The sequence below is a fragment of the Bufo gargarizans genome, chromosome 5 (genome assembly GCF_014858855.1).
Source record: "Bufo gargarizans isolate SCDJY-AF-19 chromosome 5, ASM1485885v1, whole genome shotgun sequence".
Lineage (NCBI taxonomy): Eukaryota > Metazoa > Chordata > Amphibia > Anura > Bufonidae > Bufo > Bufo gargarizans.
Window position 1 is genome coordinate 69,863,311 of NC_058084.1, and position 16,607 is coordinate 69,879,917.

The 16,607-nt window shown below is 44.1% G+C and overlaps 1 protein-coding gene across 2 annotated transcripts in view; it reads left to right on the plus strand.

Annotated features, from left to right (window-relative positions):
• LOC122939589 (polyamine-modulated factor 1-binding protein 1-like) overlaps positions 1–16,607 on the plus strand; it is a 340,683-nt gene that overhangs the window by 25,361 nt on the left and 298,715 nt on the right. For both annotated transcript variants that reach the window (XM_044295697.1, XM_044295698.1), the window contains exons 3-4: positions 11,189–11,272; positions 13,442–13,609. In XM_044295697.1, the coding sequence (XP_044151632.1) occupies positions 11,189–11,272; positions 13,442–13,609 (252 nt within the window). The remainder of the gene's footprint in view (positions 1–11,188; positions 11,273–13,441; positions 13,610–16,607) is intronic.

A 16,607-nucleotide genomic window follows, 5' to 3' on the forward strand; every position in this document is an offset into this window, starting at 1 on the left:
TCCACACACCAACTCTTCCAAATCCAAGCAGAGAATATTAACCGCATGGTATGAAGTGTGAGACCAAACGAAGTAGGGAATGCAGTAATGACCACGGGCTGCACCCGACAAGAGTGTGTGGTCATTACCAAACCACAACACTGAGAACTAAGAGACTGTCAGTTAACCTCACGTGCAATCCATCTCTCCGATTTTCTAACCTCTGTCACAGAAGGTACCGTGACAACTCCGCTCTGAGCTGACTATACGTTACGATATTCTAGGTGCACCAAAATTCTGGCTCATTTTGTACCAAAAGACTGAAGTACATGCGTTGGGCTACATTTCATTGAACCAACTCGGTGATGGTGTAAGGAAGAGAAAAGTGTGTACGATGTCTAGCGAGATGCACCAGATCTGTCACACAGCTTGCACCCCTGTCATAGATTTAGTACATCTTCTGCCTGGTCTATTTATAAAGTGGCTTACCAATGGTTAAATATGTGTTGCTTATCTATTCTCAGGATTGGTAATCGGTGCTAGATTGGTGGAAGTCAGACTCCTGGTATACCGGCTGTATAGCTGTTTGATTGGGACTCTTCATAGTATACCAAGAACAGCCCCCTATATTGTACTTGGAACCCCACTGATTGGGTAATGATGACCTATCCTTAGCATAGATAATCCATATTTATAGGGGATCCTTAGGATATCACATCAGCGAGGGTCCAAGTCCAGACACTCCCAACGATCTTCTGTTTCAGGGAGCTACTGCGCTCACCGGAGCTCTGATAAGTGTTGCAGGTAGAGATGAGAAAAGCTTGCTTCGCTCATCACTAGTTGCAGGCTTTCAGCAGCTTTCCAAGCACAGCGCCGTACATTGTATAGTGGCAGTGCTTGGTATTGCAGCTCAGCCCCATTAACTTGAATAGGGCTGAGCTGCAACTAGGCCACGTGACTTGTGTACAATGATGTCACTGGCCTAGGAAGAGGGTGCAGCACTCAAGGCCTCTTCTTACAGCTGATCGGTGGGGGTACCGGGTGTCGCACCCCTGTAGATCTGATACTGATGACCTATCCTGAGGAGAAGTCATAAATATCTTATTTCCCCTGGATAACCCTTTAATTCCCAGAAACCCTCTAAAACTGTCTAAAATTAAGACAATATTAAAAGGATTGTCCAGGCTTTTACTATTGATGACCTATCCTCTGGAGTGAAAATGATGTACTGGAGGATCTGTCACATGGTGGATGCCACAATATCTGACTGACCCCATTGCCTTATAGTGGGGTCTATTGGATTTGATTGTGTTGTCCATCATTTTGACAGAAAGAATAGCGCTGCATGCTGCGGTACCCCAAAGCGGATGAGAACATAGTCTAAGACAAAAATAAGAAAATAACTAGAATAAGCAGGTGATTTATTTTTTTTATATTTGTTTTTGGCGTCCATCCTGTATATGTCTGTATGTCCGTACACTGCAGTGTAATGTGCTGCTCGGAGCTGTTTACTGAGAAGTGAATTACGCAGTACGCAGCCCTTGTACTATCGGATGTTTATACTTTGAGTTACTAAGTGCTGCGAACCTTTCTTCAGGCCATTGGTGTGGGTCCTCCAGCTATGTCACATGTTTGTGATATAGAAATTACATTTAGTGTGACAAGCTTAGAGAAATTGTCTTAAAGGGGTTGTTCACCCCTGTTGACATTTTCTTCAGACCCCCCCCCAGCAAGACCAGATCCATGATGGTCAGCTCACTTACCTGCTCCCCGCCGTTAGGTTCCTGCTCCATTGCTTCCCTGCTGGCTCTGCAGGTCACGGCTCTCCCCAAGTCAAAATCCTGTTCGGAAATGGTCACATGACTGCTGCAGCCGCTGACTGGCCACAGCGGTGATGTGTCACTGGGTCACATGCCGCATGGGTGACACATCAACGGTGCGGCCACGTGACCCGCATCAAAATGGTGGCTGATGCACAAAGATCTGGGATCTTTAGAGCCAGAGTGCTACTGATGGAGTTGTAAGTATGATTACCACGCTGGGGGAGTCTGAAGAAGAAGTCACCAGGGGTAAACAGCCCCCTTTAAGCAAAGAAGTGTGGGTTAATAACCGGACCCAATGGAGTCTTTGTGATAAAGTAATAGAGTTTCCTTTGATTACCCTCCTAGGCTACAAAAAGGTCATTTAACGAAAGGCACCATTTTCTACAAACACTGGTTTAGCCATCAAGTCTGCAAAAGAGTTTCAAAACTTAATTTTGGACGGAATCGCTGTAATTACTGGGCTGGTGGTTCAAGCAAATTATTATGTATAATGGAAAACGTGTTTAAAGAAATGTGCAGGCTGTAATTAAATGATAGGGTTTCATAAATGCCTGTACTTTTCGTGTTGAGTAAGCAGGGCGTGCTGTACAAATAACTTTTACTTTTTCATATGTTTTTTATGTACTTGCTATATGAGGCTGTGTAACCCTTTCACGCCTCCAGGCCTTGAGCGCGCAGCGAAGGGGTTAACCAGGTACACGATCCCGGTAACGTGCTCCGCTTTCTAACGAAAACACAGCTAATAGTTTCTGCAAAGATCACACGTCTCTCCAACATCTGTTTCGAGTCTGCTATGAAAACTGTGTCTCTGATCTCATGTGTTGAACTTCTGTATCTTTGCCACTGTCTATTTCCTGCGAAAAAACACACCGAACAATAATAGCTTTTGTTCTTAACCTTCCAACCACTGGAGCAGCTGAACAAATAACTTCCATGCTTTCATTTGCAATAATTTATTCCACGTATATGTTTGCGCAAAGTCATTTCATTTATTGGATGTTTCATCATTTAAAAATCAAATTGTGGGATTGAAACTACCGAAAACTGCCATCTAATGGTTTCCTGATGCTTAACTCTCTTAGTAGCATTTTCTTGGAAATACATCATTTCGACTCCAGCCGAGCCGTAGAAAGTGTCCTCAGCACTTAGCAACTTTAATGTATTGTGCAAAAAAAAAGCACAATTTAACCACTGTTTACTTTTTTCCCCGTGTTTCCTCCTCTGTCAATGTTAATTATCGCTGACATTCATTTTGCTTTATGGTAGTCATCGCTGCCAGATTTCAACAGAAATACCAGCGTAGAGATTTCATTGTATTAGTATGTGGTGAAGTCCTAAATGACATGCAGTTGGATAAACATTTTCAGGTTTTGAAATGCCGAAATAGAATAGGGATTAGTGGAATGATACGCAATGATCTTTTCTTCATTCTGCCTTAAAGAAGCAGAAAGCAGCTGGCAGGGACATAATCATCATCCTGAGGGCGGCCATTTTCACTCCTTCAGCGCTTCTGTTTAATGGAAGTCTCTTCTTTTTTGGGGGGGCTCTAAGCTGTTCAGACAAGGGGATGACTGTTTTACAGCGTGGCGGAGTAATTCAGCTGGCTGGAAATCCCTCTTAAGGTCATTAATTTAAATGCTTCTTAAAGTGGTTTGTATAAGGGGCTTAATAAAAAGACAGTGGTGCTAGTTTTCTTGTTCTGTGGGAGACTCTGGCGTTAGTATGTTTCTGCCACAGTAAGACCCATCATATGTGATCATCTAAACCATAAAATGTAGAATTTCATGTATTTTGTCATTTCAAAAAGTTGGATCCTTTAAGAAATTTTGGTCCAGAATCTCTTTTGACTGTGTTGTCATTTGCTGTGATTAGTATATAAATTCCAAAAATGTCAGGGATAACGATGAGAAATACCTAGTGACCTACAGAATTGGCTGGAGTCATGTATCTAATCTGGAGGACAGACTGGGCCATCAAGTTTGATATTGCTTATCTTCAAAACGAAAGGATACAACCTCTCAAGTTAAAGGGAACTTGTCATTGGGTTCATGGTGCCCTTACTATAGGCAGCAAGAAATCCTGAGAGGATCCCTTATGACTGAGAGCTACATGGTATTAAATATGAACTGTGCTCAGGCAGAAGAGCCTGGACATTGGCGGAAGAGTCCGCTATGCAGCTTCTTCCCTCCCTGTGTAGCTTCATTGACAAGACTCTGTTTGCATATAGAATAAGGCTGTACCAAGAAGAAAAGATAGGATCCACTGGCCACTCTGTGGAAAAGAAGATTCTTAGGGTACTTTGACACTTGTGGCAGGACGGATCCGACAGGCTGTTCACCCTGTCGGATCTGTCCTGCAGCTATTTCGCCGTGCCGCCGGACCGCCGCTCTGTCCCCATTGACTGTAATGGGGACGGGGGCGGAGCTCCGGCGCAGCACGGCGAAAGGCCGCCGGACTAAAATTACTGCATGTCAGGCTTTTTAGTCCAGCGGCTTTCGCCGTGCTGCGCTGGAGCTCCGCCCGGTCCCCATTATAGTCAATGTGGACGGAGCGGCGGTCCGGCGGCACGGCGAAATAGCCGCAGGACGGATCCGACATGGTGAACAGCCTGTCGGATCTGCCCTGCCGCAAGTGTGAAAGTACCCTTACCTGATGAAGGGATCATTGCAACCCCGAAACGTGTTTTTTTGCACCAGTAAATCATCATCTGAAACTCGCATGAAATCTTCTTTTCCCTGGAGCACCGCCAGTATCCTTCTTCTGTGTATTTCTGGGCCATCATGGAAACCAGAGGGAAGATTTGCAGCAACCGAGTGTCACTGTCCCACCTGTGACAGGGACTAGAAGATCGAGGAGACTGGCTGCATGTGATTGACAGCCCCTTTGGTTTCACCTTTTTGTGTCGTTGCTGGGGATGACCACACCTCTTGTCTCAGGTGTAGCTTAAGTGGTCATTCCTTCTCCTTTATTTAGTCCTGCCTCACCCATCATGCTATGCAGGTTGATAGCTCCTGTTTGTGGAAGTCCTGTGTTGGTTCTATCTGAGTTCCTGCTTATCTGCATACTTCTGGAAGTTAAGTTTATATTCTTTGTTGTTTTCCCCTACCTGCTGATATTAGGCCTCAGGGGGTCTCCTATTCCTTCATCTGGGAAGGAATAGGCCATCCGTGTCCTGACACTATTTGCAGGGCCCTGTTAGGGTTAGATAGGGCTTAGGTTCCTGCGTATGAACATTCCTACCATCAAGGTCTGTTCATACTGATGGCAGTCAGGGCTCGGTGTAGGGACTCGCTAGGTGTGACCTTTTCCCTTTTCCCTAGGTTCCAGGCCTAATACTTTTTCCCTTCCCGTCTGTGTTCAGTGTGGAGTGTATTTACCACACTGCGCAGTGACACCAAGGCCTCCAATCTTATATGTCTGCAGAGCTGTTGTGCGCTCATCTCAACAGCATTAGGTGAGTAGCCACTCTGTGAGCCCTCACCCGCTCTGCCTGATGGTCCTGCCTATATTCTCTCCTCTGCTCTTTTCTCAAGTGCATGTTTGCATATAGGAGACCTTTCATTAAAACCCAGTGGACATTTCTCCCCGTTTACCCACTCATTTATAAACAATGGCCCTGACTCATCAAGACTTATGGCAAGGTACAGGCCTCGTCATAGATTACATGGTTCCTCTGACAGTCCATACACTGCTGTAGATTTCAATCTTTACGCCAGTTTCTTGACTGAGTAACGATGAAGGAGCCGGGGCCGGTTGCACCGCCCACAGTCCGCCCTCTCCACGCCGTTTTCATGTAAAATTGGTGAGGGTGGCATAAAATGCCAATTGCGACTAGAGAAGTGGCAGATACGGTGGGTTTGCGACTTTTATATGCCAAAAACAAGTGTAAAGGGAATATTGAATTTCCCCCTATGTTCTCTATGAAATGCCTTAGGGTACTTTCACACTTGCGTTGCTTGATTCCGGCAGGCAGTTCCGTTGCCTGATCAGGCAAACTGTATGCAAACGGATGTCATTTTTTCTGACTGATCAGGCATTTTTCAGACTGATCAGGATCCTGATCAGTCAGAAAAATGCCTGATCAGTCAGAAAAATGCATTGCAATACCGGATCCGTTTTTCCGGTGTCATCAGGCAAACCGGATCCGTTTTTTTTTTTTTTTTTTCATTTTTAAAGGTCTGCGCATGCGCAGACCGGAAGGACGGATGCGGCATTCCGGTATTTTGAATGCCGGATCCGGCACTAATACATTCCTATGGAAAAAAATGCCGGATCCGGCATTCAGGCAAGTCTTCAGTTTTTTTTCACCGGAGATAAAACCGTAGCATGCTACGGTTTTCTCTTTTGCCTGATCAGTCAAAACGACTGACCTGAAGACATCCTGATGCAAACTGAACGGATTACTCTCCATTCAGAATGCATGGGGATGAAACTGATCAGTTATTTTCCGGTATAGAGCCCCTGTGACGGAACTCTATGCCGCAAAAGAAAAACGCAAGTGTGAAAGTACCCTTAGCATGTCAGAGTAAAACATAGTGCTCTGTCATAAGACCTTGTCAGGATTTCATACTGCCCGTGGTTTGGGCAGCATGAACCTGATGGACAGGTTTCCTTTAACGGCAGAAATGGTTTGGGCTAGATCAGCCAGTAGACTGAAGAGATAGTAATACCTTTCATTGGCGCCGCTCCCTAATAAAAAAAGAAAGCAAAACTTTCCTCATCAGTTATCATGTAGTTATCCATTAAAAGGGTCACTGAGGTTTGGTAGATTGTTTGCCATGTCATAGAGACATATCAAAAACTTTGATCCATGGTTGCCAGAGTGATGAGACCCCCACCAGTCGCTAGATTGAGGAGAGGGAAGCGCTCCCATATCCCTCTCATCTCTGCAGAGCAAGAAATCAAGACGTCACCAAAAGACTTTCTATTGACCCTGACTCCTGCAGTGAGGGGAGCGTGATATTTGCGCTTCTCTTCGTTTTAGTAACCGGTGGGGCTCTTAGCGCTCAGACCTCCACTGATTAAAACTTTTGACATACCAAAAATTGTACTAAAACTCAGTGACCCTTTAAATATTATCCACTGCTGAAGATTTGCATACTTTTCTCTCTTTATATTTTTGGCTTATAATGGAGCGTTTAATTCCAAGGATGTCCAGTTGGTTCACTTCTCCCAAAAGCAAATGAATAGCTGAACACACAAAACTGCAGTTAAATTGGAATCGGGTTATTTGTCTAATTGAAGCTTCGTTCTCCTAATATGATGTATAACTAGTTATTATATCCTTGTATGATTGTGTTTCAGGCTTATATTTAGCTGAGCTGTTCCTATTTATCTGAGGTTCCTTCCATCCAGAAATAGTATTAATTGGTTAGGAAGGAAAGAGGTTGTGTAACAATATAAAAATAAACCAAATCCAAACAGCTTATTAGAGGCGCTCATAATTTTGAGGCAGTTTAGTAAATAAGTAACAAGCATTTAAGCGTCTCTATTTGCTCTTTGTAAGGGCAGGATATTACACCTACAGATCCTTACTTATAGTAACCAGAAAGCACAAAAATAGTTTTTATTTTTACTAATCTTCATTAAAGGGGTTATCCAATTTCACAAACGCCCCCCCCCCCTCCCCCGCTCAGAGGGAATATACTTATCCCGCTCCCTGCGCCGCTCCTGGTCACCGCACCGCCGCTGCTGCTGCTTGGGTTAGCCAATGGCAGACAGGGACGAGCCTCCCTAGCGTCACCCGCGATGCTAGGGAGGCTTGTCCCCATTCCCGCCTGCCATTGGCTCCCCCCCCCCGACACCGGATGTTTTCATCCATGTACAGGAAGAAGCAGCAGCGGCGGTGTGTGGACCAGGAGCTGAGCTGGGTAAGTATATAACCTCTGGGGGGGCTGTTTGTGAAATTGCATAACCCCTTTATTTTTGACTGAATCAAAATAATGAATATTAAAGGGGTTGTCCAGTGAGATATATTGAGGAGCTATCGTCAGGATAGGTCATCAGTATCTGATAGGCAGGGGGCTGACACCCGGTACCCCGCCGATCAGCTGTTTGAAGAGGAGGTGGCAGTCCATGTGAGCGCCACTTTCCCTTCATTACACTGCACTTCGTCTCTATTCAAGTGAATGGAGAGAGTACTTGTAACTACACTACACCACAGGAGAAGTGTAGTGTGTAGAGCCGCCTCCTTGTCAAATAGCTGATCGGCTGGGGTACTTGGTGTTGGACCCCCACCTATGAGATACTGATGATCTATCCTGACAATAGGTCATCAATATATATGGCCGGACAACCCCTTTAAAGAGGAGCTGTCATCTCTCCTGACATGTCTGCTTTAGCAACTACTTGCATTCCTCATGTAATAACAATTCTGGAGCATCTTTTCTTATGACTTTGTGTTGTAACGTTAATTTATTATTCCTTCTAGATGTTATGAATGAAATACTAGCAGTTTTGCAATGAAGGTCCTGCTGGGTGTTCCTAGTTGGGTGTTCCTTGAACAGTCTGACACTATGCAATCAGAGCTGTGAGTGTCAGACTCTGCAGAGACACCCCCCCCCCCCTTCCCAACTAGTAACACCAATCAGGGACCTTCATTGCAGACTGTTGCCAATTTATTCATAACTTCTAGCAGGAACAATAATCGAAAGGTACAACATAGAGTCATAGGAACAGATGCTCCAGAATTGTTATTAGAAGAGGGGTGCAAGTAGTGGCTTGAGTGTGGCTGGTTAATAACTGGAGGCTTACAAACTGCTCAGAAGCATCAGGATGGAAACCCATAGGCAGCGTGTGGAGCATGGGATTATTATTTCCCAGATAGTCCAAGTGATGTGCACAGTGCCTAATTTGGGTGGGTGTAGAACTCCTGAAGTGTGGGCACTGTAACTGTTCTCCACAGATTGGTTGTCCTGTCCACTTACAGCAGAGGAACCTTTGAGGCTCCTGAAAACCCATACCTTCCCCCTATTCTGGAGCTGTAGGCCACTGCATGCACTGTCTACAGTGACATTTTGGTTACCGGTCTGTCGTTCCCTACTTTCTGCTTTGATCTGGAGCTCAGGATGGGGAATACTGCGATACAGAATCATTCTGGCTGACGTTTCCCTCTCGCACGCCCAACAATGGATGGTTTAAAATTGGCCAAGACCTTGGTGTATTCTGATTGGATGTGGCAAGCGCTCCATATTCCCCAACATTTCAGGAGCCATATGTTCATGTGTTAGATGACCTGCTTGGCACAAACACATTTACGCAAAAACCCTATAAGAAGGAGAAAAAAGGCATGAAAACATTTTATATTCTTTATTGCAGCATATATAAATAAGTATGTGGACATAAGTCATGTAAAATGGGGACTAAACATCTAGATATGGAGCAATGTCCATAAACGCCGTACTGAGTATGGATCCCACATAGCTCCCACAAAAGATGGAAATATATGTACATACCACAAAGGTAGCTAAGCCTGTACCAATCCAAATAATATCATGAAATAATGATATCAAATCTACATAGCAAACATACTGCTACAGAGGGGATAAAGTAACATAACCACTCAAAGGGTTAACCACCTATGTAGGACCAGGAGAAACATAAGGGAAAAAGAAAAAAAAACTGCAAAAAAATACAAAAAAAACTGAGGTCAGGACAATAACCAACCTGTGGACATGTTTGAGGGAGCCTGGTGCAAGGAGTCCAAGAACACAACTCGCCTTGGCTTCGTAGTTTAAATGGTTTTGTTCTCTAAATAAGACCAATGGAATAAAATGTAAAAAGTTGACTCTAGAAGATCAATTAATGATCAGAAAACATTATTTTTCCCACAAAAGTAGGACATTTGGCAGGCTAATAAAATAAGCCAGTGGGCTTTACAGAGTAGCAGCCACTTACTGCATGCTGCCGAGATGCTGGTGTAACGTGGTGGCAGGGGTGTTATTTTCAGAAGGTTATGAATAGAGTTTTAGTTCAGTCTAAGGGTACTTTCACACTAGCGTTTTTCTTTTCCGGCAAAGCGTTCCGTCCTAGGGGCTCAATACCGGAAAAGAACTGATCATGAATTGACCCATGCATTCTGAATGGAGAGCAATCCGTTCAGGATGCATCAGGAGGTCTTCAGTTCAGTCTTTTTTTGTTTTCAGGACAGAGATAATACCGCAGCATGCTGCAGTTTTATCTCCGGCTAAAAAAACGGTGCATGTGCAGACCAAAAAAAAGTGAAAAAAATTAATGCCGGATCCATTTTTCCAGATGACACCGGAAAGACTGATCCGGCATTTCAATGCATTTGTAAGACTGATCAGGATTCTGATCAGTCTTACAGATGCCATCAGTTGGCATACGTTTTGACGGATCCGGCAGGCAGTTCCGGCGACGGAACTCCTTGCCACATCACTCTGCCGCTAGTGTGAAAGTAGCCTTATTTAATCCTCGCTGCCATTGTTTTTGTGCACGTTAGTGACGCGCTGTTATTTTCAAGGTGTTAGATTCTTTTGCGCGTTAGTTGAAAGCCGGGCACTTGTTCCAGGCGTTCCCTCTAACTAATGTATAATTGGAATATATATTTTTGAAGGCAGTGACCTTGGATGTTTGTAATCGCATCTGAAGCAATTATGGCGCTGATGGTGATGGAGAGAGATGGCAGGGAGCAGACAGAATTGCATGAATTAGTGTAAACCGGGAACGCTGCTAAGCAGTATTAGGTGACAGTGAGCTTTTTAATGAGGGAAGACACAAAGTAATTAAATGTTGACACACAATTATGAAATGTATCAGATAGCAAATCAACACTGCAATAAGGAATGGGAACAGACATTTGTGGCGGAGGAAAAAAAAACTGTCCCGTGCTCCGTCATCTGAAACTGTTCTTTATGAGCGCAGGGTGAAGGTCAAGGAGGTATCTTAACTCCATCAATCGTTTGGACAGTTACAAATGACCTTTCACTTTCCATAAGACATTCAATATTCTGAATTGGAGAGATACATTTTTCTGTGTTTGGAAAATGATGAAATTGAAATCCTTCATATCACGCAAGGTGCAGCCCTGTTGAAATCTCATGAACGCCTCATTCACCCCAACGTGCATTCGCGTTCGCTACCCCATTAACATGGAGCCAATCACTTAACGCGTGCTGTATATTTCAGCCGCCCGATGGCCAGAGTGCCCTCGCTCTGAAACAGTATGTGTGTTCAAAGATCATGTGAAAAATGACTGTGTAAAATTGCCCCCCGAGCAGCTGTTATTAGATATCGTCTGCGGCACCAGAAATAACGGGTTTGCCATTGCTATGGATTTAGTCATTTGGAGAGTAGAGAACTTGTCGCCAGCGCTGTTCACGTTGCTTCCATTCAAATGTTTTCTATAACCATTTTTTTTTTCTTAGATACATGACAAAGAAAGCAAACGTGAGGCCCTACAGAAGGAACTATTAAAAGCTCAAACCCAGTACTCTGCATGTTATGATGAGGTAATCAATTTTAATTGCCTGTTTTGTATTAACCTTTGCTTTTTATTTCCTTATTCCTTGGCAGTGTACGTACCTAAAATATACATCTATAATTAGGGATCCTGTTGTGATTGTTTATGGTTTCTGTTACCTTTTGTAATGTCTCAGTTACGTGTGCCAAGTAGAAAAACCATTTTCCCTTCTGCTTCCAAACAGCCGAAGATGCAGAGTCTTCTGTTTGTAATAATGTGAACAGGAACACTGGCGGAATCTATATGTTCAAGTGCGATTACTGCGGCGTCTTTGTATAGGAAAGGCTAAAAACACAGGCTGTTCCATATGCTTCCACCAAAGGCTTGGCCTGGCGTATGCACTTATATACCTATACAGTTGTGCCTGACATGGCTTGCCAATAAGACAAAAAAAGATGTATGACATGCGTTATCCTCCTCTATTAGCCAGAGTGGAGAATGGCCACAAAGTGCGTCTTGCTCTGGAGGACCATATGTTACATGAACAACCCATTGACTAGGCAGTAGTCCATTTCTTATGTAGGGAAATCGAACACTTGGTGCTAGATCTCCCCTCACTGGTCCCTGCCACGGCCATTCCTAAGCTGCTGCTGTCCCAGCTGCCCTCCACTTTCTGGTCTTGGGTTTGATTTGTAGCCAATCACTGGCTGCAGCAGTGACCAGTCTTAGCCAGTGATTGGCTGAGCGGGCAGTCTAAGCCATTTCCTGTGTCGGGGGCCCAAGGAGCATCAGAACGGCAGTGGAGAGGGATCAGTGAGTTAGGTTTCTCTTGCCATTAGTTTAACCCTTCCTTGACTGTTTGGAAATATTTTTTTTTTTATTTGCCTGGGTTGGCCTCACTAGGATATGCCATCAATGTCAGAAATGTGCAGGTTGCACCTATGTGACCTGCTTTTATCTAGAGAATGAGGCCCTCGAAGTTAGGGAGAGCACACCGCCCATGCTTGGCACTCTCTCCAATCTTCCTTACGAGAATTCGGAAAATAGCTGAGCGAGCGTGCTCGGCTATTTTCAGAATTCCTATTGCGGGGAATGTAGAGCACACCACACGAGCGCTGCCATCTCTCAGTTCAACCCTCTCTGCTATTTTTTGAACTCCCGTATTGGTGTACGGGGGGAGGCCGTGCATGTACGGCTGCTGTCTATTTTTTTTAGGGGTCCTGTTCTGGAGTGGGACCCACACCTGTCTGACATTGTTGCCGTACTCTGACGATATGCTATCAGTGTCGTAGATAGGAATACCCCTTTAAAATCGACTGTAAATAAATGTTTCCAAATATATTATTTCAGATTTATTCCATTTTGGTACACATAGACCCTTTAAAGGGGTATTCCCATCTTAGACATTGGGGACATATTGCTAGGATATGCCCCCATTCTCTGATAGGTACACCTATCTCATAAACTGAGCCGGCAGAGTGAAGGAGGCGCGTGTACGGCTGCCCTCTATTAATTTCTAAGGGGCCGTCGAAAATAGCAGAGCGCTGCCTCGGCTATTTCCGCCGTCCTTATTGAGTGCGGTGCGTTCCCATTCATTTCTATGGGCCGATGGAAATAGCTGAGCCAGCGTGGCCGTGGAGGGTGGCCACCCATGTGTGGTGCTCCCGCCTTCACTTTGCTGGGTCAGTTTATGAGATAAACCCCCACCTATCCTAGGGATATGTCCCCAATGTCTGATATTGGAATACCCCTTTAATGGACTTCCATATTTAAGAGTAATTCCATTAATATTTGAATTTAATATGAACATCATTCGTAAAAGTAAACTGTGAATCCGAATCCTTCCCCATCGATAAGTTATGCTATATGTCAAACTCCGGGACGACAGAAGGATGAGAATAATAAGATCCTGCAGAGAACACAATGCAGACTGCTCGGTATGATTAAGAAACTATTGAAACACGTATCAAGTATTTCCTTTGTACTAGCGGCTTACATCTATGACCCAAGCAAACAGCTGTCAAAAATGCCATTTCTTTTCAAGTCTGCGGGAGTCTGTGTACTCGCATGTCGTGAATATTCACGAGACGAGCAGCTTTTTGCTCAAATTAGATGCAGTTCCTTCAGAGGATTAGGCTCCACTTTAGGGAACATAATGTGAAGATGGGACAGCAGCAATATTTGAAATGAACCTTGCATTTATCTGTTTTACATCCAGTTGCTCCACCGGGACAAACTTCTACATAAACTTAAGGAAGAAAATATTCGGCTGACGGAGCAAATCATACAGCAGTCCCAGGACATTTCCAAGACGAGCGAAGAAAGGAAGAGACTGGAGCTGAAGCTGGCAGTTGTCACAGAGAGACATAAAACTGCACAACAGGAGGTGTGTGCCTGTGTGTTACTTACCTCCCCCTTCCTCCTCCAGCGCCTCTTGTCAATTACACATTTATTGTATATAACAAGACATGTCATTTGTAACTTGTGTTCTTCACAAATAGCAACAACATATGCGTCATTCCTTTTAAAGGTATTGCATCTCATTTTTCTTTCATGGTTTGTTTCCAGTGTCTGTCAAGTCTTTGGTTGGGGGGAAAATTGTGACAAATATTTGTAAGGCAAAAAGTCAAAGACTCTCAGGGTACTCTCACACTAGCGTTTTTGTTTTCCGGTATTGAGTTCCGTCACAGGAGCTCAATACCATAAAAAAAACTAATCCGTTTTATCCTATTGCATTCTGACTGGAGAACAATCCGTTCAGGATGCATCAGTTCAGTCCCTCTTACGTTTTTTGGACAGAGAAAATACCGCAGCATGCTGCAGTTTTCTCTCTGGTCAAAATTACTGATCACTTGCCGGAATGCCGGATTCGGCATTAAGTGTTCCAGCATGCGCAGACCTTTTAAAAATGCAAAAAAATAATTAATACTCTCTCTGGAAAAACGAATCCGGTATTTCAATGCATTTGTCAGACGGATCCGCATCTAGATCCGTCTGACAAATGCCATTAGTTTGCGTCCAGATTGCCGCATCCGGCAGACAGTTCTGGCGACGGAACTGCCTGCCAGAATCCTCTGACGCAAGTGTGAAAGTACCCTTAGACTTTGTGACTATCTTCTGGTGCTTCAGTAGTGCAGCCAGTGTATTACTCATAGACATGGCACAGGCATATACTTGGCAATGACACCATCTGCATCCTTTAGCCCTTCTCGGACTATCGCGCACTTAATCATTGCACATAGTGAGGTTGAGTGGCTTTATTGCTGGGGGAACCTATCAATGTGAATTTTAAAGAGGAGCTGTCCCCTCTCTCAACATGACTGTTTTAATAGCTACATGCATCCCCCATGTAATAGCAGTTCTGGAGCATCTATTGTATGTTGTGCCATTCCTGTATTATTCCTATATGATACTATGACTCTGTGTATCATACATAAATTATTTCTTCTAGAAGTTTGCAGTGACAGTCCTTATGGGAGTTACCAGTGCTGCCACTATCCAATCAGTGCTGACGGTTTCAGAGTGTGCAGGTACCCCCCCCCCCCAACTGGTAGCTCTCATCTGGACTTTCACTGCAAACTGCTAGCAATTTTTTCATAACTTATTGAAGGAATAATAAATAAAAAGTGAATTGATTACTGGGAGCAATCTGGAGGGAATTGATTATGCCCTGAACGTCAGAATTTTGGCGTCACAAAATATGGCTTTGTGATTTTTGGGGGCTTATCAAAAACATGCAGTTCACATATATCAGTTGTGTCTGGCTCCCTGGCCTAAAATAGCTGGCCAGACACAACTTATACATATGAAGTGGGCTTTACCTGTGAAATACACAGCAACTGTTGACATATTTCACAACAATAGCAATGAAAGCAGTCAGGTCAGAATAGTCAAAGTCTTTAAATTGACAAAGACTATTAGGCCTCTTTCACACGGGCGTCATAGATTTGCGGGTGCGTCGCGGGAAAATGCACAATATTTCCGCGCAAGTGCAAAACATTTTAAAGCGCTTTGCACACACGTGAGAAAAATCGGCATGTTTGGGATCGGTGTTGTGTAGATTGTATTATTTTCCCTTATAACATGATTATATGGGAAAATAATAGCATTCTTAATACAGAATGCTTTGTAAAATAGCGCTGGAGGGGTTAAAAAAAATAAATAAATAATTTAACTCACCTTAATCCACTTGCTCGTGCAGCCCGGCTTCTCTTCTGTCGTCTTTCTTCAGGACCTGGGTAAAGGACCTTTAATGGCATCACCGCGCTAATCACATGGTCATGGATCATGTGACGGACCATGTGATAAGCGCAGTGACATCACCACAGGTCCTTTTCCTCATTGCACAGCAAAAAAAAAGAAAAAGAGAAGCCGGGCTGCGCGAACAAGTGGATGAGGTGAGTTAAATTATTTATTTATTTTTTTACCCCTCCATTCCTATTTTACTAAGCATTCTGTTTTAAGAATGCTATTATTTTCCCTTATAACCATGTTATAAGGGAAAATAATAATGATCGGGTCCCCATCCCGATCGTCTCCTAGCAACCTTGCGTGAAAATCGCACCGCATCCGCACTTGCTTGCGGATGCTTGCGATTTTCACGCAGCCCCATTCACTTCTATGGGGCCTGCGTTGTGTGAAAAAAACGCACAAAATAGAGCATGCTGTGATTTTCATGCAACGTACAAGTGATGCGTGAAAATCACCGCTCATGTGCACAGCCCCAAAGAAATAAATGGGTCCGGATTCAGTGCGGGTGCAATGCGTTCACCTCACGCATTGCACCCATGCGGAAATCTTGCCCGTGTGAAAGAGGCCTTAGACTTTGTGAATATCTTCTGGTACATCTTCAGTACTGTCTGCAGCAGTCTATTTATCACATAAAGTGTCAGTTAGACTCCACCATATCTGTAAGAACCCAATCACACTATTAATGGTCCGCACACGATCCGCATTTTTTACGAAAAGGATGGGGACCCGTTCATTTCAATGGGGCCGCAAAAAAATGTGAACAGCACACCGTGTACTGTCCGCATCTGTTTGTCCTTTCCGTAGCCTCGCAAAAAAGATATAACATGTCCTATTCTTGTCCCTTTTGCAGACAAAGATAGGCATTGTTGCAACGGGTCCGCAAAAAAATGGATGCAGCACAGACAACACACGGACATCAAATCCATATTTATTTGCTGACTGCAAAATACATACGGTCATGTAAATGTGCACCCTGAGGACTTGTGCCCAAGAAAGTAAGGCCTCCATGCCCATATTGCGGATCGCAAACGGCAGGCCTGCAATATATAATCACTGGCTATGTGCACTTTGTGCTGTGGATGCAGACCCATTGACTTGAATGGGTCCGAGATCCGCAAGATATGGCAAAAAAT